General features: G+C 41.9%; 1 protein-coding gene across 2 annotated transcripts in view; it reads right to left on the bottom strand.

The window, feature by feature from the left end:
- The window catches only part of SMARCC1 (SWI/SNF related BAF chromatin remodeling complex subunit C1), a 97985-nt gene that overhangs the window by 56156 nt on the left and 19535 nt on the right, over positions 1-22294 (bottom strand). For both annotated transcript variants that reach the window (XM_074573831.1, XM_074573832.1), the window contains exons 6-15: positions 18541-18610; positions 16460-16529; positions 14662-14737; positions 12602-12727; positions 11792-11910; positions 10400-10524; positions 9552-9611; positions 8861-8898; positions 6160-6281; positions 2053-2124 (exon numbers count right to left, since the gene is read on the bottom strand). In XM_074573831.1, coding sequence (XP_074429932.1) covers positions 2053-2124; positions 6160-6281; positions 8861-8898; positions 9552-9611; positions 10400-10524; positions 11792-11910; positions 12602-12727; positions 14662-14737; positions 16460-16529; positions 18541-18610 — 878 coding nt within the window. The remainder of the gene's footprint in view (positions 1-2052; positions 2125-6159; positions 6282-8860; positions 8899-9551; positions 9612-10399; positions 10525-11791; positions 11911-12601; positions 12728-14661; positions 14738-16459; positions 16530-18540; positions 18611-22294) is intronic.

Raw genomic sequence — 22294 nt, 5'->3', positions numbered from 1 at the left:
CTCAGACACGTAGAGAAGCTGTGCGTAAAGACTAGAGACTCAAAATCATTCAGGCTGACAGGGACCTCAGGAGGTCTCTAAGCCGATCTCCTACTCAAAACCATGGTCAGCACTGAATTTTGACCACATTGGTCAGAGCTTTCTCCAGCAAGGCCTGAACGATTCCAAGGAAGAACGTTCCCAACTTCCCCGGGCCCCATCCCAGTGCTTCATCTTCTTCAGAGTTAAAAAATTCCCCTTATAATCAAGATAGAACTTGCTGTGTTTCAGTTTGACTGATTTTCTGCTGCCACACACCTCAATAATGAGCGTGGCTCCATCTTCTCAGTAACCTCCTTGTGCATCAGGCAACTGCTATAAGGTCTCCCTTCTCTTCTCCTGGCTGAAAACCCCTAGTTTCTAAATTCTACCTCAATACTAGATCAGAAGCCTCACTAAAATATCCATCACGCCTGAGGAGAGGAGATTCAAGCACAAGAACATCCTCTCTGACGTCTGCCTCGTTTACCTGCCGGCAAACCAACGCAGGATGATATTACCGACATCATTTTCACTAAGAAGAAACTGAGGAAAAAAAAAAAAAAAGGCAGTTTGAAGAAACGTTGTGTACGGAAAGTGCCCGGCTTTGCTGATGTTAAGACAATGTATTGAGAAGACACCTCAAATGCTTCATTTAGTAATTAAAAAAACCACACCTGGTTTAAAAATCCGCAAAAGCTTTGCAACTAGACCAAGATTTAATACCCATATGAAGGGAACACGCCTAGCCTGGCTCCACTGTCCAAGCCGACAAGCATACAATTATGTTCAAATTTATCACTTTTTTTTTAATGAGCTCTCAGGTTCTAGGATTATAACTTTAATAGGAACAAGCACATTGTTCAAAAGCCTGATGTTGACCACCTTCCTTTAATCAGTCACCTTTCAAGACTGCTCTGAATAACTAAATTTACTGTTACAACAGAAAATTCTCAGAGAGGGGGAGGTGTACTTTCACTAACACACGTAACAAGCCTTGCAGTAGATTCTCAAGGTGAGCACATTTGCTGCAAAATCAGCAGCTTATCTTGTTACATGGCTAAGGCAGATCAGAAGTTAATCACTTCATGTATGAAAAAGCCCTGCAATACCTCAAGACAATAATCAGCTTTTTTTTTATTATTATTATTTTAAACAGCTTCAGGGAAGCTGTTTAAACAACTGCGCGTGTGTAATTTTGAATTAAGAACAATTAAGTTCTGCATTAGACACCAGATCCCACAAGGAGATGAGATAGGTACAAGCCAGATCTAAATTCAACTGAGAGAACTCCTCCTAGATTTAATAGGCATGTCCAGAATTAAAATGTCACTAGAGGGTTTGAGCAACTATATAAGAAAAAAAATACTTTTCTTCTTGCAATGCCCAACTCCAGCTCTCTGATTCAAATCAGACTCCCTAATATTTGAAAACAGAGTTACATCTCAGGCCTGTGAAGATTCACCTGCACTTTCAGAATTACCCATCAGCTGCTCAGGGAACCGTGAAATCAACACAGATAACTGTGCAAAATCCATTCCCCAGCCTGACGCGGCATCCTACAACAAACTCGGTCATCAGTGCTTACACACAAAACTCCCGAGTCTCAAAATATAGCATGGCATGAGAAAAGAGCAAAAAATAAGGAGGACTATTAAGTTTCTACAGTATCGTGAAATTTTTCAGACTTCTTTGGAAGATGATCATGTCTTGTACCACACAAGAAAATTCAAGAATTTGTTCCAATATTGCTTGGGAGAAGCCAGTTTTATTTTACCTGGATAACCACTATTAACTAATACTTTGATATTTAAACTTTTACCTCTACTACAATAACGCAGAGACACTATCTAACTACAAGAAGTGGTCGTACAGGTGCTCTTTCCTCCTTTCATGCCCCTAGAGACAACACCTGCTTAACACCTGCATATCTAAGCGACCACAGGTATCATGAAACCGGAACTCCTCCATCCTGCCGCGCCCTCATCTTCATAGAAGATGAAGATGTAGAACATATTCGCATGTTCTACTTACATTTCTGGAGTCTTGGACTTGTTTTTTCCATTGAAGAATTCAGGAAGAGCCCGACGTTCGATCACGTGAATACTGTAACAAAAACACACAATTCAGATGCCAAATACTACATACCCTTGGAGCACTCTGCACACCTTCAAACGACTATCTTGAGGGAGAACATCTATAGCAAGGCATATTTTTTAATTTTTATTCTTTTTTAGAAACCCTACTATTCTAGCACGGCCCTTTGAAATTTGCTAATTTCATCAAATAAGCAAAGCTGCACTATAAAAGCATTACAAAATTCAGTCATCGATCAAAATACCCTAATCAAACTCTGAGAAGTCCGGAGCAGCAGCCCGTTCTTTCACGAGTTCTGTATTCCCACAGAAGCATCTTTATTCTCCAACCTACTTAGTGCGAACGTTCAGCAGAGTACCAACAGCTCAAAGAAAGCAGCTTTTATGGTATATATATACTCAGAAGATGGAAGTACAAGTGCTTTGAGTCCAGCTCCGAAGTTGGATGTACAGCAATTACTAGTGCTCGCAAGTCAGGCAGGAGACGACTCAAGAACGTAGCTAGTACCAACCTGGGACACAGGGAAAATAAAATCCAAAGCATAGATATTTGGAGCAACTAAACCCTGTCTGAAAACTAATTCTTCCCCTTTGCAGTCCAAGGAAGAAATACGGAGCAAAAACCAGCCCCATACGGAAGAGCAGAACTAACACCACATGAGATGCCATGCATTATATAAAATAAACTAAGCTAAAGATCACAGGAAATTCAGCTTTAGTTATTCGATACTTTTTTTCCTTCTTCCATAGCCATTCCAGGTGAAGTATTTAAGTTTAAATGTTCTTTTAGCAGAATCTCCCATTCTGCATGAACTCCCAGCCTGACGATGTAAACAGCACTGCAGAAACCTGTGAAATCACATTCTCACGTTTCCTAAACAAAGGATTAGAGGAAGTGATGCAATTTATTTCAACCTAAACAAGGAAATTTGGTCCCAAAACGTTTTGATTGCGGGGCGATTGCACCTGTGGGGTTCTACCAGCAGCAAATGAACAAGATCCTTTTGTGTTATCCGTGGCATGTAACACAATATATAAGAGGGTTTTCACTGCAAAGCAAAATTACAATGCAAGTAAACCACCAGAATACACAGAACTTAATTAGTCAACTCATTTTTTGCTTCTAAGATCTTAATATGCAAATTCTTTGCGGGACCCAAGATTTGACCCACCTATTGCTAAGTGAGGAAATGGCTTCAAGACTAAAAACCCTTCCATTTTATAACAACATGTCAGAAATACGGGGCTTGTTAGGGTAACTTCAGACAGAAGCTCACAGAATGGCACATACTTTACGCAAGTTAAAATCTGGAGAACTACAATGGTCCTTTAAGAATTGTTACTCTTAAAGGAAACAGAAAAATATATTCTTTGCAAATCTTTCCTCCTGTACATTCAGCTTTTAACCTACCATGCAATCGTCCTTTTACGCTGATGCCGCTTACTCTTCACTTGCCGTTCATAGGAAAATACTCTAACTTGAAGATGAAAATTAACCAACAAACTGCTCAGATTTTATTAACAAACAAACGATCTAGTTCCTGCAATGAAGTTGCCCAAAGCAGAAGAGATTCCACTGAAACTAAATTGAGTATTAAAGAAAATTTATCTTTTTCCTAGAAAATCAATTTTAGCAAGGACTATTCTAAAACAGCAGTTTAATAAAACGTTCTGAGAGAAGTAGATTAGAATTATTCTTCAGCTTGCTTTAAATCCATCGCGACTGGACACGTTAAAGGAGTATTTGCAGTTTGGGAGGGCTGCAGACAGTGGTTTCTTTATATATTGATATAACCCAAGAAGGATTTGCTGGCACAGCAGCAGCAGCACCTGCAGCCTGAAGTGGGACAGTGCTACCGACAGGCGCTCTGGTTCTCCAGAATACAAAATCCATCTCTGGATGAAAAGCAAGTGCTCAGAGACAGAGAAATGTCACTCTCAACAGCTGTGCTGTTATTTCAGACCTAAATCCAAATCAGCTTAATGTGCTGTTTCTGGAGCATGAGAATCCAAAAAAAAAAAAAATAAAAAAAAATCAAAGCTTCTTTTGACATCACCCCGGTACCTTGTGAACGTCCACTGTTCCCTTCAGAGACGCTGGGAAGTTTGCCTTTTGCGAGGTCAAGAACACGTACACCTGATGCAATGAGAAGTTTATTCTCTTTCTTTGAAAACACGGCATTAGCCTTAGCTGTGTTTCACAGTTAAATTAAGAGCACTACGTAAGAGTCTACCTCTTGTGAACACCATTAGAACTTCTGCTGCTACTACAAACGCACTGCTCAAGAGTTTTTAGCCAACCGTTATCAACCAGTCGCTCCCAAAAGGCACTTGTACAGTAAGAGTGATCTCATGATGAATCGTCGTCATTGCCATTATCTTCTCAGTAGAGATGTATTATTGTACCTTCACTTTACACACAAGGAACTGAAGCACTACGTGATCCAGCAATGGGCCCTTGTGGCCAAGGCGGCCAATGGCATCCTGGGGGGCATCAAGAGCATGGCCAGCAGGTGGAGGGAGGTCATCCTCCCACTCTGCTCTGCCTTGGTGAGGCCACACCGGGAGCACTGAGTCCAGTTCTGGGCTCCCCAGTTCAAGAAGGACAGGGAACTGCTGGAGAGGGGACAGCAAAGGGCTACGAAGATGCTGAGGGGATGGAACACCTCTCTTGCGAAGAAAGGCTGAGGGATTTGGGTCTCTTCAGTCTAGAAAAAAAGACAGCTGAGAGGGGACCTTATCAACACTTATAAATACTTCAAGGGGGGGTGTCAGGAGGATGGGGCCAGGCTCTTCTCAGTGGTGCCCAGTGACAGGACAAGAGGTAACGGGCACAAACTCGACCATAGGAAGTTCCACCTCAACATGAGGAGGAACTTCTTTCCTGTGAGGGTGGCAGAGCCCTGGCACAGGCTGCCCAGAGAGGTGGGGGAGTCTCCGTCTCTGGAGACATTCCAAACCCGCCTGCGCGCGTTCCTGTGCCACCTGCTGTGGGTGACCCTGCTTTGGCAGGGGGTTGGACGAGATGATCTCCAGAGGTCCCTTCCGACCCCTACTATTATGTGATTCTGTGATCCTCAGCTTGTCTGCTTCTCAGAGCGGGAGAGCAAGGGGACTGGCAGAACGGATGGTTCTATTTATGGGGATTTAAGTCAACTCAAGCCACTAGCACAGACGTAGGTTCAGCAACCAACCCAAGGTAATAAATTTTGCCGGAGCTGGAAATTGAACCAACTCTCACACTAACAGTTCAGATCCCATCTTAATTCACTACTATTAAAAGTTATTCGCTTTTGAAAGTTGCACATGAATCCCCATACTCAAGTGTCATAGCACTTATTTTTAGATTCCAGCCTAAACAACAACTCAACTCCTAAAGCCAAGACAAAACACACGCTCAAATGACAGCCTTTACAGAGAATGGACTAGTCCTTATTCTGTTTCCAGAGAGGTTTTTATTTAAACAAGTTTAACTACTCTATAAGAGGGACTTTCACTCCCCATCACTTGCCCCTCTTCCCACACCACAGAAGTTTGCGTATGCAGAGAACATCAGGGTTACTCCAGTGAGTAATGTGGTCACAGCACACCACAAACCTCTGACTCCAAGGAGGATCCCAAATGAAACAAGTCTTCTCCCTGCATAATCAGTGACTTATCCTCAAAGTCAAGATCTGGAGCCAAATAAAAAGCAACCAGCTTTCAGAAGTAGATACAAACATAGAAAGATCATACAAGGACTCAAGAAGTAGGGAAGAAAAAGGAATCGTTTCCTCATGGGAGGAAAAAAAATAAAACTCAATGTAAAGCAAAAAATGCTGAGCAGGCAGACCGAAGATCTATGCTGTTTGAAATTCTCTTCCTTATTCCCAACTCCTGAAAACTGCCAGATGTCAGCTCAGAAAGACTTTGAAATGGAAAAGGTGTACCCATACATGGGAACCAGACCTAAACGAAAGTAATTTCTTCCAGCTCTCAGCTTGATTTATGAGAAAGAACCACCAAAACTCTAAGCCTTCCCCCAGTTCCCAATTGCTTTTCTTACCAGTTGTAGTCAAACCAGGATGCATAGCTTGGAATAATGATGTGGTTGGTTTGTTCGGTGACGTTATCTTCACCTGGATCAACCGACCGACTTTGATCGCCTTTGTTAGGATCTTCATCTTCCTGTATCGTGGAGGGAACACAACGGTTAATAGGTTGCAAGAGCCATACCCAACAGCTCTCAGCCAGCACCAAGTTAGCCCCAAACAAGTCCTTTCCAACCCTGCACAGAATAAACTTTTCTTGGTGCAATCTCTGGTCAGTGGCAAAAAACTCAGGGACCAGAGAAAGTGTAACCTGTGTCCATAACAATAGTAAAGAAAGCATAAGGCCAGTAAAAAGTTTTTACAGAGCCAACTCCCAAATCTCAAGGACATACCCGGCAGTACGGTTAGATCACACTTTGCATCCTGTTCATAAAATTAAACTTGCTCTAACTACGGGAGCAAACGCTGCATTTCAGTTCTGCAGTATACTGTGACCCCGGGTAATGAATCCAGCACGCACCTCGAGCGCCCCGTAAGCTGCCAGCCAAGCTCTCGCTGCCATCTCCAGTTACTGACACTGCGCCAAGTTTTAATATTGTCTAAGACAGGTTGTATTTTTTGCCATTCTTCCCCGATTAACCTTCTCACTCCTCAGAAGAGCATTAACGGAAATCAGGTTCATTACTTCTAGTTTCACGGGGAGACGCCTGTCAGCAGTAATAGTTTCATGTCTGCAAAACCGCGTCTCATTATCCTAGATTTTTGCTTGGATAAACTCACTTTGATCAATCTTAAAGCTGGTCTTGGATGTTTCTCTCTTGTGAAGAAGAGAAGTTCAACTTTGAGGTGCGTGTGTCCCTGCATTTGCTTCCACCCAGAGGGTGGACAGCCCCGTGAGTTTGCTCGTACAGGGCTGTGAAGACACCAGTGAGCAAGGTTTTAAGATTCCCAAGCAGGGGGACAAGACTTTGGTCACCTTCTGCTGCTTCACAACAGAAGCCTCCCATGAACTCTCAGTGTTCTGCAACTTGAGATCCAGCAGACGGTCGCTTTCCGATCCAAAGGGATATAGAGAAGGGCATGGAGGCAGCGTAAGAGGAGGGTCAGGACAGGACATGATGTGTATGAGAAACCCTCGGGTGCTATGTGAAGAGCCTGTAGGCAACTCAACATTAAATGGTTTTCTTTACCTGAAATACTAATCCAGGCAGACTTCAGAGAAACAGAACAGACTTAAAAATAACAAAGTCCCTAAAGCAAGATGTTAAAGAGTCCTTGGTATCAATGATCTATCTTTTTCTGGGGCTGAATTCCCCCAAGACAACAAGGTATCACTCTAAATATATCTAGTGATCTGACAACAGCTAGTCAGAAGAGAAGTCCTTCCTCTCATCGTTCCCTCAACTTCCGACACCCTTCTCCTCTCAAAACACATGCACTGGACAGAGAAACAGGCCACGGCCCCTCAAAAAAACAACAGTTATCAGCACAGGACATAAAAAGCAAACCTCTTCCAATCGAACATGGAACAAATACTAAGGTTGCGGCATGAGTCCCATGGTTTCAGCTCATTCTACACTCAGGGATGGAGAAGTTACACCAGGAAAAAAAAAGAGCATTTCCCATACAGGACAAACCTGCTGTCGCATTCCTTCTGAGCTGGTGTCCCTAACTTGGAAAACGGTGCTTGCTAAGAATTCTGCCAGTCTCTGTTCACATGTCTGGATCTAGAGACTTAAACTCACTGCTCCTTAGGAGTGATACCTGCGCCTAAAACCTACACGAAAGGTTGCTTACTAGCTAGCCAGCGGTTTGCATGCCTAGAGTTGGCGTCTTTCCCCAAGGAAAGGATTTTTTGAGCACTTCTGAAAACACATATACAGATTGGACGTATGAACTGAAATATGGTAAAACCAGAAATCCAGCAGTATGGAAAGTCAGATTTTCTTAATTACGTGTATAACTAAAGGACACATCCAAACACCTGCGTCTGTGCAGGCCTGCAACTGTACGAACCTAACACAGCTGTGATCTTTTCTTACCTGCATGATCAGGCAGCCATCTTATACCAGGCAAGTTGTTAAAAATAGTGCCTGCCATACCAACAATGCAATTCAATACAAAATCTACCCTGGCAACTCAGTTAAAATGATCAGGAAGCCTACCTAGAGTTTAGATTTAGTCCTGAAACCCAAAGAAAACACATAACCTTTGAAAAACCTTGCATCTGAAAAACGGTTCTTTGAAAATACTTTACATCTGTCTCATTCTCATTTTTTATATACTAGATTTAAAAATACAAAATCATCTCACAGCATTTGTAATAGCAAAACACCATTCCTATCAGTAACTAACTAAATCTTATGTGTCATTTGAAGAACATTACAGGCTGTTACTGAAGATGAGATAAAGATCTTGACAGGACAAGGGGTGATGACTTTAAACTCAAAGAAGGGAGATTTAGATCTGAGGCAGAAATTGTTGGCTGTGAGGGCGGTGAGCCCCTGGCCCAGGCTGCCCAGAGAAGCTGTGGCTGCCCCATCCCTGGAGGGGTTCAAGGCCAGGTTGGACGGGGCTTGGAGCAACCTGGGCTCGTGGGAGGTGTCCCTGCCCAGGGCAGGGGGTGGCACTGGGTGGCCTTTAAGGTCCCTTCCAACCTAAACCATTCTGTGATCTCAGTTTCTACCAAACTTAGTGAGAAACGGCTGCTGTTACCTTTCCTCCGGTTGCCACAGTCTCCTCATCCTGTTCATCTGAAAGCAAAAAGCATTAAGAATTACTGAGAATTACACTAATAAAAAGCATCTGATTGCTCATGAGCCTTTCTAGCAACGCAATTGCTTAATGGGAAAGAATATTTCATTTGTTTTGGAAGGGAAGTGAGGAGGAAAGCAAAGTGGACCAGACATCATTAAGGCAATCTCATCCTTATGCAGGCACTCAACTATCCCAGACAAGGGAACAGATAAGAATACAGAGGAAGGATAATTAGAATTTTTCCACACTTCGGAATCCATACCTAATTACCGCCTTTCCCAGTGCCCTAGATGTAGCCTCGTATAATAGGATACGGGACACTAGTTTATATCTCTTATGTCAAAGGCTTAGCAAAGCTCAGGGAAGCTGTGATTCACCTTGATTCCCAGTAAGAAAAGAAAAAGTCTGCCAGGAAAGAGCTTATAGGTCATTAAAAAATAATGCCTACAAGGGAACGGCCTTACAAGTGACTAAGAGTCAATACATTTCGACTTGAATACATATGAAAACTGAATTAACTTAATAGAAGAATTAGAGATTCCTTTTCAAATTGAGAGATATAAAATATTTACTCTTTCGGCCTGCAAGCAAGACTTTACTATAAAATGTAGGGGAGAGGGTGCTAGCGGGTGTTGTGTGTTTGTTTTACCGAGGTCTGCTACCGTTCCTCCTTTCACAGGCGTGTTTTCACTGTCTTTCTTTGGGTTCACTACAAAAGTAAGGAAGATTGAAACTCTGATGAGTAACCATCAGACAAGATACAATTATCGAAGTCTAGCACGCTTTTACTATCTTATCAATAAGCAGTTGTGTTGGTCATGTCTCTGAAGTTCAAAAGAGTTCATCTGTGCAGTCTGAGTACAACAGACCATTTGTTTGACTTCTCCGTAATTTCACATCTGAACACAAAGCAGCTTCTATTCACGCGGTCAGGGGACTGAGTACTGCACTTTCTCCACCTGTACACCGCGTAACAGTTCCCACGTGCAAGTTCAAACCAGGTAAAAACCAAATGGAGTGACACCCAAAAAGGTTTGGTGTCAAGGACCTGATAGAAGAAGTATTTTTCTGACTTATCTTTACTTAACAGGTATTGCACAGATCAACGCTTTTCAGAAAAGGATGAAGAACCATTGCTAGTTCCCACATTTGACGTGCTTATCTTGGGTGCTTGGCACACAATTCTTTTCCTCCAGAAAACTCTATACCCCAAAACATGAACTCTATATAACGGGCGAGAGCAATCCTCAAATAGGCGAAACTAAACTTCTAAGTGGATTTTCATAAACATATTTCAAAAAGCCAAAAGAAGGTCAATCTGCTGCCCTTCTCAGCTGCCACGTTCAAATCCCTGGCTAGGTAAATCTAGATGGGCACAGATCACCTGGGCCCACGGCCACAAAGTATTTCAAAGACTTGACAAAATACATGTATTTTTTCAGTGCAGTTTAAGCAATTGTTTTAACATTCAGAGAATCCAGTGTATGCATATTTTACCATTTTTGGGAAGCACCACTTCTTCTATATTAGGTACTGGGGTGGGATCCTCCATGTCCTTTGTAAGATCTTCTTGCTCATCTTCTTCTTTCTGCCCTCTCCTTTTCCCATATAAGGCTGCTTGTCTGAAACAGATCATACACAAATTCTCTGCCAGCTGCAACTGTCAGATGTTCTCATCTTGACGTTATTCTTCAGATATCGGGATTAAAGGACCGGGTTAAAACTCTTATGAAAACACGAATGCTGTAGGAAGCGGTGCTAATGGAGTTAATGAAAAAATATCCTCTGTATATTACTAAAACAAAATAAGTTTTTAAAAACGTCTTTTCCACTGTTTCAAAACTGGAGACCACCACCGTAGATAAATCTGGATTCCAACCCAAAACAGTCTCCAGCACGTTGGCAGCAGCACTCGCATTCCCGTGCGATTCAAGGGAGCAGCGATTCACTTGCATTTGTCCTTTTTCAAGTCGCAATAAGGGCATCTGCCGCACGGAACAGAAGAGGCAACAGACCATTTCAAGGCATGTTGCCTCATTGAAGGGAAAAGGCTGGCTTGTACGATCGATCTGTGTACGATACGATCGATTCCTCTGTGTACAGAGGAAGCCATTTTGGGAACAAAGGCAGAATCACCCACACCTCTGCCTACAGAACCTAACCCAGACTACACATTTGGAACACAAAAGTCAATCAGATTATCAACTAATTTTTTTTCTCATCTCAGGTGATAAATTTTCTGTTTTGTCTTATTAGAGCCCAACAGGTCTATTAAACAAGATCTGAATTTTTAGTTCAAAAGTGCTCCCCTCCATATCCACACACAAACCTCCACAAATAACTTTTCATTTGGATATAATTTTGGCCTTTAAAAAAAAAAAAAAATCAAACTAGCATTGGAAAAAACCCTGATCTGTAGGCTACCTGTAATCACAAATGCTACTCCGTTGAAGTCACATTTGAGAAGCGGACTTTAAAACACCTGCCTATGCAGGTGAAAAACCTCCCCAATTAAAGGCAGTAATACTGCAAAGAGTGTACCTGCGGTACGTGATTGCACTAACAGAACTAGTTGGGAGTTATTTTAGAAGCAGCTGAGTAGTTTGTCATTTGGTAAGTTCTCTTGACGCAGCAACGAACCCCGTCACTGCCCCAGATAACATGACAGCTTGCGCTAGATTCTCCCCCACCTGCGGGCAACACATTTCCACAGAGGAGCAAAGAAATTACACATACGTTACATATACGTATACTCATGCAAAATCACCTAAGCCTATTGCAGAAGTAATTACTGTAATCTAAGGTGAGACGAGTGCAAGGTGACAGTCATGTCTCCATAAGCATTTCTTCAAGAAAATTCGCTTTAAATTCCAGGACTCGGACACTCACCCTTTCTTCCCTGTCTTTTTTCTCGACTCCACAGGAGTGGGGGGCGGAGAAGGAGAATGCTTCCTCTTCCTTGTACTTGCTGCTGCTTTCCTGTCTCTCCTCTCGGGACTACGTACAGGCTGTTAGAGAAGTGAAGTAGTTAGCTCATCCCAAACACTACAGTTATTGAAATGCTGTAGGCTACACTCTTCCTGAATACATCCTACAACAGAGAAGCTGAAAGCAATAATATCACAACACGCACCACATCCAGCTCCAGAATACTTTGTCACGGGGAAAACCCCTACTTTTTCTACAGCCACGCCCCAGATCCTATGTACTTAAGAACTGCGCTTTTAAAACAGAGCAATGTGTGACTTGTTCAATAAACCCCATCCATCAGGAGAGGTTTCCCAGTGAGCAGCCCGGCCTCAAGGTTGAATGAACATGTTTTCAGAGTCCTAACTAACTTCCTGCATCAGGAAATAACAATCAGGAAAGAACAAATATTATTTACAAGTATTTTGGTACAGAGAATTCAGAAATCAAATATTAACTGATGCTGTTTAACGCGTCCACGGCTTCAGTTATGAGAACGCAGAGTGGGTCCTATCTCTTACCACCCTCAGGGAGTGGGGAAAAATAAAAATCAAAAGGGCACACTTACACTTCTGGATAAAGGACATACATCAGAAAAAAGTTCAACTAGACTTTGTTACCTCAAGCTGTTTAACTGGATTAATTTTAGCAAATCTGAGTGCCAAAAATTTTGACTTATATAAAGTGTGTTAGTGTATGAACAGGTCACCCACTAAGCAGAGAACCACCTACCTCTTCATTTTTCATGGAGATTCTCTGCCGAAAACTCACTGTTTTCCTGTTCTCATCTACCTCGTAATCCTCTTCATTCATCCATTCATTGAATACATCTGTGTCCAAAATCCACTTGGCATGAACCTAAAAACAGAACGACATATAGACGTGCTGATGTTTTTTGAAGAAGTAACCCCACGACAGAGCTCACAGGATGAAGGAAATACTTTCAGCGTTGTTATCAGAGTCTGAACATCCAAATATCTCGTAATGGTTTCAAGAAGCAATACAATAAAGGACGAACATGCCCGCAAGTCTACTGAATGCCACGTCTGCTCCTCAGTCATTTCTAAGCCTTCTAAAGCGCGAGGTCAGTTCTCACAGCTGGGACAATGGCTCTGTATTAAGAGCATACTTTGGATGCTGAAATTACCATCAAAATCTTCTAAATACACAAATCACCATAGCACATGTGCCACAAAAGACCAAAAAAAATGAGAAGAGTTGGCCATATCTTGGAAAGAAAAGATTAGGTATCTTGACTTACAATATCCATCTTCAAAAAAAATTCCTAGTTTACATAGCTGAAAATGAATTCTTGAGCTTTGGTATGATTTATACACAAAAAGCACGTGTTCTGGTTATTTACAGGTAACTACTTGGAATAAGTAGTGTTTGAACAGATACCAAGTTATTTTCTGACCTCAGCTGCTCTAACTCCGCTGTTCAGATCAACAGCACACACACAGAACAACATTGCATGTTACGTATGAAAGAGTAAGCCCAAAAGACGGACAATAAAGCAGATTTACTACTGTCTGATTATAATTGCTCTGTGTTGTTTCACTTGCAGTGAGCTACATCAGAAAGGCAAATCATTTCTGTAGAAAGAAAACTGATCATGTAGAGAACCTAAATAAGGCTGCTGCTGTCGGTCTGAATGCTCACATGATGTTCAACAATTGAGAAGCGCTGACTTTTTGCATCATTATGACATCAGTTAAGATAAGAGTTCCCATTAAACAGAACCTTTCCATAAAGACAGGTGAGATATGACCCTCAGGGATCCTTTAAACAGCTACTGGTTTTCTCTGACACTTTCACACTGGCTCTAACTCTAGGGACAGTCGTATTCACACACTACAGTTCATTAGCAATGCCAAGGCTTTGGGAAAATTGAGTAAAGTCAAGAGACTTGAGCTGTGCCCTGTAGTAAGAACACACAGAAGCTGGTGTCTGCCGTGGTACTGAGCAAAGATGAACTCAAGAGGTTCTGTAGCTGTGCGAAACTAGGGGACGGGGGCACCCACGGCCACACACCATTTGCCAACCAGACCTCAGCTCTGTTTTGCTGCCAATACCTGAAACCGCCATAAAGAAAGTTGCCATTATAATAACTCAAAGAGAACGGGCAAGATTTCAATGGTACCACAGACTTCAAAAATTCAGATTTGTTCACCTAAAGAAGCTTCGTGATTTCTGTATTATCTGACTTCTCGTATTTTTGGCCATTTCTGTATTACAGAAACTGATGAACTTTCTGCATGCAAAAAAAAACCCACACAAACATTTTACGCCCTGTAATACAGGTGTGGAAGCCCCAGGTTTCTAACCTGATAGTTCTTTTCTCTAACAATATTCTCCCACAAAGATATGGTATTTTCCTCATTCTCCTTAATCACTGTATAATGACACTATGCCTTCTAAGGAGCTGTCAGGTTTCACCCCAGAGACGGCTACACTTCAGCAGCAGCAGCAGGACCAGGACTTCGCTTTAACATAAAACACCTCAAGTCAGGCCAAAATAAACATGGCAATTTTGGCACTATGAGGGATGCATCAGCCTGTCCTTTTCACTCACAAAATAAAGTATTTTTTCAAACAGCTGTCCCCCGCCCTGGACTAAAGAAATGTTTTAGACATTTTCATTATGGCTCTAGAAATATCACTGTTTTTCCATATATATGGAAATACAGCTATTGTTACTCAGCAGCTCGTTAAAACATCCATCTAGTTCCACCTGAGCACGAGCTATACCAGTACAGTAACTCTGGGAAACCGCTGAAGAGAGGACTTACCTTCCATGGCTTTTCAGGAATTGGAGGATCCTCAATTTCAGCGTCTATCTCATTGGCATGAACCCAAGTGTCGTAGCTAATGAGAGGAGTCAAGAGAAAACAAAATTGGTCCCTTGGGCTGTTCGTGCAGAAAGATCCCCAGCAGGAATATTTATTCTGACATGTGCAAATCACATTGCTGGCATAGAATAGTATTTTCCACGCAATGAAAAGTTAAAGGAATAATCCCTGGTTTCTGCTACAGGAACAGGGCACACTGAGAAGGGAACGGTCCGAGGCACCTTCATGCACATTTTTAACTTGCTCAATTTAAAAGCCATCACAGTGAAGGCAGATCCAGCTTAAAATTGCAAATCTACTTTCTAATAAATGCAATTTCTGAGTCACCCGTTCAAACTCTGGCATTAAGTTAATTAACTTGTTTCTGTTCTTATGAGTTTGAAGCAAAAGATACTGGATTCTTAGAAGAAAGGAGTACGCATCGTCTGCTTCAATCCCTACCACTGTAGAATCCAGTTATTATTCACATTCACTGTTCCACATGCTACTCCCTCAAAAGCCTATTTGTAAATATTAAGAAACTGCACTCAGAAACCGCAAAAGCCAAAATACTTTGTAATCAACACCAAGCATGTATCAAGCAACTGGCATAAGTCCTATGCAAGAAAAGATGTGTATGGAGCATTTCTCAGCTTTACACTGATATTTATAAATCCATATACACACAGAGAGAGTCAATACAAACTTGACTACTGATATAATATAAATATATTTAAACATTCTTCATCTGTATGAAGAAAGAAACTTAAGCGCGATTGCTGTTTGCACTCTTCCACTGAAATACGCATATGGTTCCTGAGAATTCTGTGCACGCACCCCAGAACTTGAAAAAGTACCTTGATTTTAGTACCTTGAAGAACTTATTTAAATAGAAGTCAATGCTGGATTATCAGTCTTTTGGGTTTTCCAGAACCTGGACTCAGAAACCAGTAACTACAAATACATTTAAGTTACTAACAGTACATACACCGTTTTCTAACATCTTCTAACAACACAAGACAGCTTTCTCAAATATCTGCTTTCAACAGTCACTTGGACTCGACTAAAGGCAACCCATGGAGTGAAACCTCTCTTTGTTGAAGAAAGGTCAAGTAGGTGATTAGAAGTTCTCCCTTTTGGCTTTAAAGACTTACTAACTTTATGGAAAGGCTCGCTCCACCCTTTGAAAGCCTGGTTCGATTTGCACCCTTACTAGTGGGCTCTGCAGGAAAATAGATTCTCCTTTTCTGACCTCACCCACTTGCCAGGATCACAAATGGGAATGCATATTTCCGTTTTAAACCACCGATTAAATCTCTTTTCAGGCCTTGGACATTGATGTAAATGGCAGCAATGCTAAATTACTGCGCAGTTACACTCCGTAAGACAACGACTGCTGGTCTCAATACGAACAACAGTGTACAATCATTCAGAATCAAAAGAACAGGGATGAAGGCATGAAGTACTGTATATTTGGGTTAAATTTTTACAACAGCCAGCATGAGGTAAGTCTGAGCCTGTCATATTCTGCAGAACCAGAGCAGAGCACAGCTGTAGCCCGCACAGCTGGAACGTTCCCCATGCAGGTTCACTACTGATAACCACAGAGAGCACTGCTGTCAGGACAGGTAAGGCTCAAGCTAGAGGAGCAACTTCTTTGAGGACACAAATTTTCCTATTTACAAGTTTTAATCAACACTTCTCCTTCAACAAACCTAAGTAGGAATTGGGCTGTACTTTATTCCCCGACCTTTCTTACCTGTCTGGAAAATAGCCCCAGTGTACCAGCACCTGCTTGTCCTTTTTCATCACAGGTCTCAACCATTCATCTGCAAAGGGGAAAGAGTCATTTTAACGATAAGAATTATTACATTTCCTTCCCTGACATCCCTAACATGCTCAAGATTAAGATCCAGTGAGACTTTAAACAGTCATCTGTTTCTTAACAGAAGCAAGAGGCATTTCTGGCTGATGGGTGGAAGCACTGCCCTCTGCCACCTCCTCTCGTCCCATCTCGTCTCCCAAACTCCGTGGCCAGTTGAGCCGGGAATTCAGAAAGGGGCAGAGCAAATCCTCCTAGAGGACATTCAATAAAGACAGCAGAAATAACACAGAGAGACACTCTCCAGTCTGTCACTTTTTTTTTTTTTAACTTCTGTATAAATAAAAGACTAAACTTCTTCCAAAATGCTTTTTTGTCAAGTGGTAAATATTTCCCTTCTGTCTTTTTGTATCCTTGTTAGACATCTGAATCCCCTCAATAACTACTTCTATTGATTTATACTTCGTTCAAAAGACCCTCTTTCCCAGTACTAGATTCTACTCTCAACAGGTATTAAAAAAAAAAACCCACAATAGAGTTTTGAAGGAAGAATGTCAGGGCAGGGTGTGGTGGTGAAACAGATTTTAATAAAAAACTTCCAGGATTGTAACAAAACTTGGATTTCAACTTTTTTCTTACACAACGATACTAATAAGGACTTCAAGTCAGTACAGACTTACTGAGCAACACTAATACTTTGCTGATTTTGCAATAAAAATTTGTTTAAATGATTTCTTTTAAACTGCACACCTGACAATGTAATAACCTCCCTCCTGCAACCCAAATATTGAGAGTATGGCCCAGAGCAGGATTAAAAGAGAAACCTTGATGATTTGAATCTGTATGAAGTTGCGCTCCCTGAATTCATGGCTTTTTCCTCACCTCAGGGTTGAGAGCGCCCTGTCTAGCGCATCTGCACGTTCACCGACTACAAGACAGATGGGACCTGCTACGCTCAACCCTTTTCCGAGAACCTGAAGTGGCTAAAAATAAACACAAACCTGCGACTAGGCACGGCATTACCAGAAGCACAGAACACAGGCCAGGCCCGGAGGACAAACGAGCCCCGACTGCTCCTATACGGAGGTGAACACTTCCATCTAGTGGCCAGCGGACGCCAGGGCGCATCAGAACAAGCTATCGCGCCAAGGAAGCTCACACTCAACAATGATCCGCTAGACAATTAAATGTGTGTACGAGATGTACGATAATAAAATGAAGAGCTGCTTTTTTTTGGCTATTTGCTGAAGGAGGCAGCTGTTGAATTGCTTTTGCGGAGCCCGTGTACTTCACGGAGTGGCAGACTGCATCATAATAAAGCCAACAATCTCCCTTCATCAGGTCTACGCAATATTGCGTCCACCTCTCCAAACCACGTGCAATGATACGTATCAGCATTCCCAACCTACCACCTAGAAAGACGAGAACACGGCAAAAAGCTTTTCGATTCTCATTTGCCTCGTCATCTATGCTACCATTCCTACATCTAGTTGATTCCTAAGAACGTTTCGCTCAGCATTTTGACCTACACTTACACACTGGGGGTCACCAAGGAAGCAACAAAATAAAAAAAACTAATGGAAACTCTAGTTTTAAGCCCTCTACTTTCACTGTCTTTCCCTTTAATTTTTACTCTAAATTAATTTATTTTTTTAAGTTCTTCCAGACTCTGAGCTTTGCTCCCCTCCAGCCCTCAAGTTATTTGTGACAAACAAAATGTCTATTTGCATTCACCAATAAATAATATCTCAATTTCCAATGCAATCACTGAAGAGTAGCCAGTGTTACACACCTTAATCCCAAAATGTTGTACCAATTAAAAATGTGAATGTTACACCCAATAGTTAGAAGCAGGACACACAATCATTTTATTTGGAGTTGTTAATCCTAGAAATACTTTCCCAGCGACTCTCAGGAGCAGGCTAGGAAGATTCGGTGTCTGTGTGAAAGCTCTCTTCAGTGCTAAGGGAATCTAGTGACAAGACTCTTTCCACTTAAAAACTGGAAAGCAACTTTACCATCATCCATTGAGGTAGGACTTGGATAAACATGGTGTGTAGCCTTCGATTTCTCTTCGGTTACTGTACCCTGTTGGAAAGGTGAAAGAAGAGAAGAATCTGCATAAGAAACCTTCAACACATTACCCCAAACTTCTCAGCCGCTTCTTTTTACCCACATCCCCTGCAACCTAAAAATATTCAAGGCCAACTTCAATGAACTACGAAGAACACCACCTCTAAGAAGTGGCAGAAAAAGGCAATTATTTTAAGAGATTGCTGACAAACTACTTTGTCACCTCTCGCTCTCTCATCTTCAAATCCTTCCTCCTCCTAGTTCCTTCTGCCCCAATTTTCATCATAAACTGTTCAATTATCAGTTCATACAAACCTATTGGTGAATACTTTGTACAAAAGCATCTGTAACATTTTTCCACTAAGTACACACTTTGGTCCAAAACAATTTCTAAATATGCAAATTTACATAAGACAAAGTCCACAATAAAACTTAACTAGAAACAGCTGCCTTGAATACAACATCGTTAATATTCAAGAAAGGCTTTATGTCAAGAGACACAATAAACACCCATTCTTTCAAATAAGCCTCCAAAATCACAGAACAACGGGAATTAATCAGAAATACACTAACACGATACCATTATTTGTCAAATATTAAAACATGAAAATACTTTTTCTTCTTGCTGGTTTAGGACATCATTTTTTGAACATATGAGAAGCAACGGATGTACTTCTCACACTTACACAGATGCCACAAACAGCGGTACCTAAAGCAGTTTCTCTATGTATGGGTCCAGGCCATAATTATATTCCTATTGGACCTACATCATCATGCAAAAAATTCTATGACATAATTAGCCATCTGTTAAATCTCTTAAACTGGCAACCTGTCACAAGCGGAGTCCCCCAGGGATCGATACTGGGCCCAACGCTGTTTAGTATCTTCATAAGTGATCTGGATGATGGGAGCAAGCGTGCTCTGACGAAGTTTTCTGATGACACCAAACTGGGTGGGGAAGTGGACACTTGGGAAGCGAGAGCCACCCTGCAGGAAGCCCTGGATAGGCTGGAAGAGTGGGCTAACAAGAACCTTATGAAGTTCCACAAGGACAAGCGTAAGGTCTTGCATCTGGGAAAACATAATCCAGGAGTGCAGACCAGGCTGGGGAGCAGCTCTGTGGAACTGCTGGGGGTCCTGGTGGACAACAAGCTCAATGTGAGTGAAGACTGTGCTGCTGCAGCAAAGAAAGCCAACAGGCTGCCGGGCTGCATCACCAAGAGCATCACCAGCAGAGAGAAAGAAGTCATTATCCCACTCTGGTCAGGCCACACTTAGAACGCTGTGTTCAGTTTTGGTCCCACTACGCAAAAAAGCTGTGGCCAGGCTGGAGAGGGTCCAGAGAAGGGTTTTACCAAGAAGATCCAAGGACTGGGAAGCTGCTGTACAAGGAACGGCTGAGAGAACTGCGTTTGTTTAGCCTTGAGAAAAGAAGGCTCAGGGGAGACCTTGTCACCACATGCCAGTATTTAAAGGGTGGCTACAAAGAAGATGGAGACTCCCTTTTTACAAGGAGTGACATGGAAAAGACACGGGGTAATGGGTACAAGTTACTCCTGGGGGAGATTCCAATTGGACGCAAGAGGAAAATTTTTCACCATGAGAACATTCTGCCGTTGGAATAATCTCCCCAGGAAAGTGGTGGATTCCGCAACACTGGACACTTTTAAGATCCAGCCAGACAGGGTGCTGAGCCATCTTGTCTAGAGCATGCTTTTGCCAAGAAAGTTAGGACCAGATAATCCTCGAGGTTCCTTCCAACCTGGTATTCCATGATAAATACCTAACACTGCTTAGTGTGGCCAGTCAAGAAAACTCTGTCCTTTCCTCACATGGAGAACCATAAGGATTCTCCCACGTGCTGCAGAGACACCTCCAGTCTCCATATACAAAGAGTCATTTCCAGGGACAGCAGAAATTCACAGTCTGGAGACTCTTCTGCAGAGGAATTATGTTTTGGAACAGTTTGTATGAAAACATTGTTCGAAATTTACATTCCATAAATACTTGACAGATTTATTTAAAGGACTTAAGAGCACATGGGATCGGTTACAGCCAACAATATGGGAACAACTTATTTAGGAAACAGCATCAAAAGGAGGGAAATTAAAAAAGCATGAAGATGCGCGGCATTATGGCAGCAATATCTGGAGGCTACTCTGGTATCAGGGGCTGAAGGCCAAATGTCCCTACACCACCAAGAGTTCATGGAACTGGGTAAAGGGAGAGGAGGCCCTCTGAGCAAACAGCAAAAGAGAAAGCTGGAAAGTGAGAAGAATTTAAAAGCGTTCAAAGGGTAAGATCCCTGGCGTGAATGAAGAAGCTGCAAAAGTGTTTAAGAAACATTAATGGAAATTCTCCCTTCGTTTCCCGTGAGCTAAAGATACTTCTCTAGATCTAGTCTGAGCTTTGTGAATCAGATCAGTGCGTTACAACTGTTGCCTACAGAGCTTTAAAAAACCCCAATACACAACAGAAGAACAGGAATTCCCTCTGAGATGCCATCTTGACTGAAAACAAAGGGATGGGTAACTTTATATTAAAACAGCTTTCTGAAAGACGTAAGCAGATTGTAAGGCTTATTCCCCACCTCTGCTAAACTGAATGTGACTGGAAGCTAGAGACATAAAGAGACGGGAGAGTTCTCTACCGACAAAACACTTCTCTTGAAGCAGACAGATATAAGTGCTACATCTCACTTGTTACCTGCTTTCAAGTTCCTAAATTATTACTTTGGCTCTTCTCAGAGGAATCCTCAACATTTATAAAGAAAAGCAGAAAAAGTGGATTGCCAGAAAGATTATCTTCACCAGCAGAGAGAACAAACATCTTAGGGACACTTGTTTTTGTAAGCCCAGAGATGACACTACGCCGTGCTGGGGCGAGAGAGATGCAGCTCCTCTGCACAGGCCGCAGCCAGAGCAGAGAGGTGTGGAAACGCCAGGGAGGAGGGAGCTCCAGGGGTAGGGACGGGGCAGAGGGAAGGCAATGGCAATGAGTTAAAACAAAAATAAATAAAAAAATCATGATCATGACAGCAAGCAAGCACTGGTAACAACACAAATACAAGATGAAAATTCAGAGGTACGGCAAAGGAAGAAAGCCCAAAAAGCAGAATTAGGGACAATTTCTGTTTTCAGTTCTTCACATCCCTTTAGAGACAAAGTTGCCCGCTTTGTAAGTCCCTCAAACCACTCATGGATACAGCATGCTTTGAGTGCACCATAGAATTCATTTATGAAACGAAAATTGAATCATTAACTCTAATTTAAGCAATAGCAAGCATCCTAAATCAGATTAATAATTAAACATAACTTGTGAAAAATCACACAACTGAAGTCGAGACGATGGTTCATAATCACAACACAGGAAATACATTTCATCTGGAAAAGAAAGGGTTTACTTTGGCTACAGCCATGAATTATCATAACACAAAAGGCCATCAGACCATCTAGAGTTCACATTCCAGAATATTTCTCCCAAGACAAGTGAAAAGGCTGTTTACATTTTTAAGAGATGAAGCTATTAATCTTGTTCAAGTCACCACTCAGTATATTAAATTAAAATGGCAAGATGTTGACTCTCTCAGAAACGTGCTGACTACCTGACAAGCAAGAGACCCTTGTTGCTGGTGTTCTGTTCAGCACAAGCAAGAAAAAAGTGAGTAAAATAAAGCCAAAAAAGGTAGCAATTATTTCA

Source organism: Larus michahellis, chromosome 2 (assembly GCF_964199755.1).
Source record: "Larus michahellis chromosome 2, bLarMic1.1, whole genome shotgun sequence".
Taxonomy (NCBI): Eukaryota; Metazoa; Chordata; class Aves; order Charadriiformes; family Laridae; genus Larus; species Larus michahellis.
Note: the sequence above shows the minus strand (reverse complement) of the source record. Positions and strands in the feature narration are given on the sequence as shown.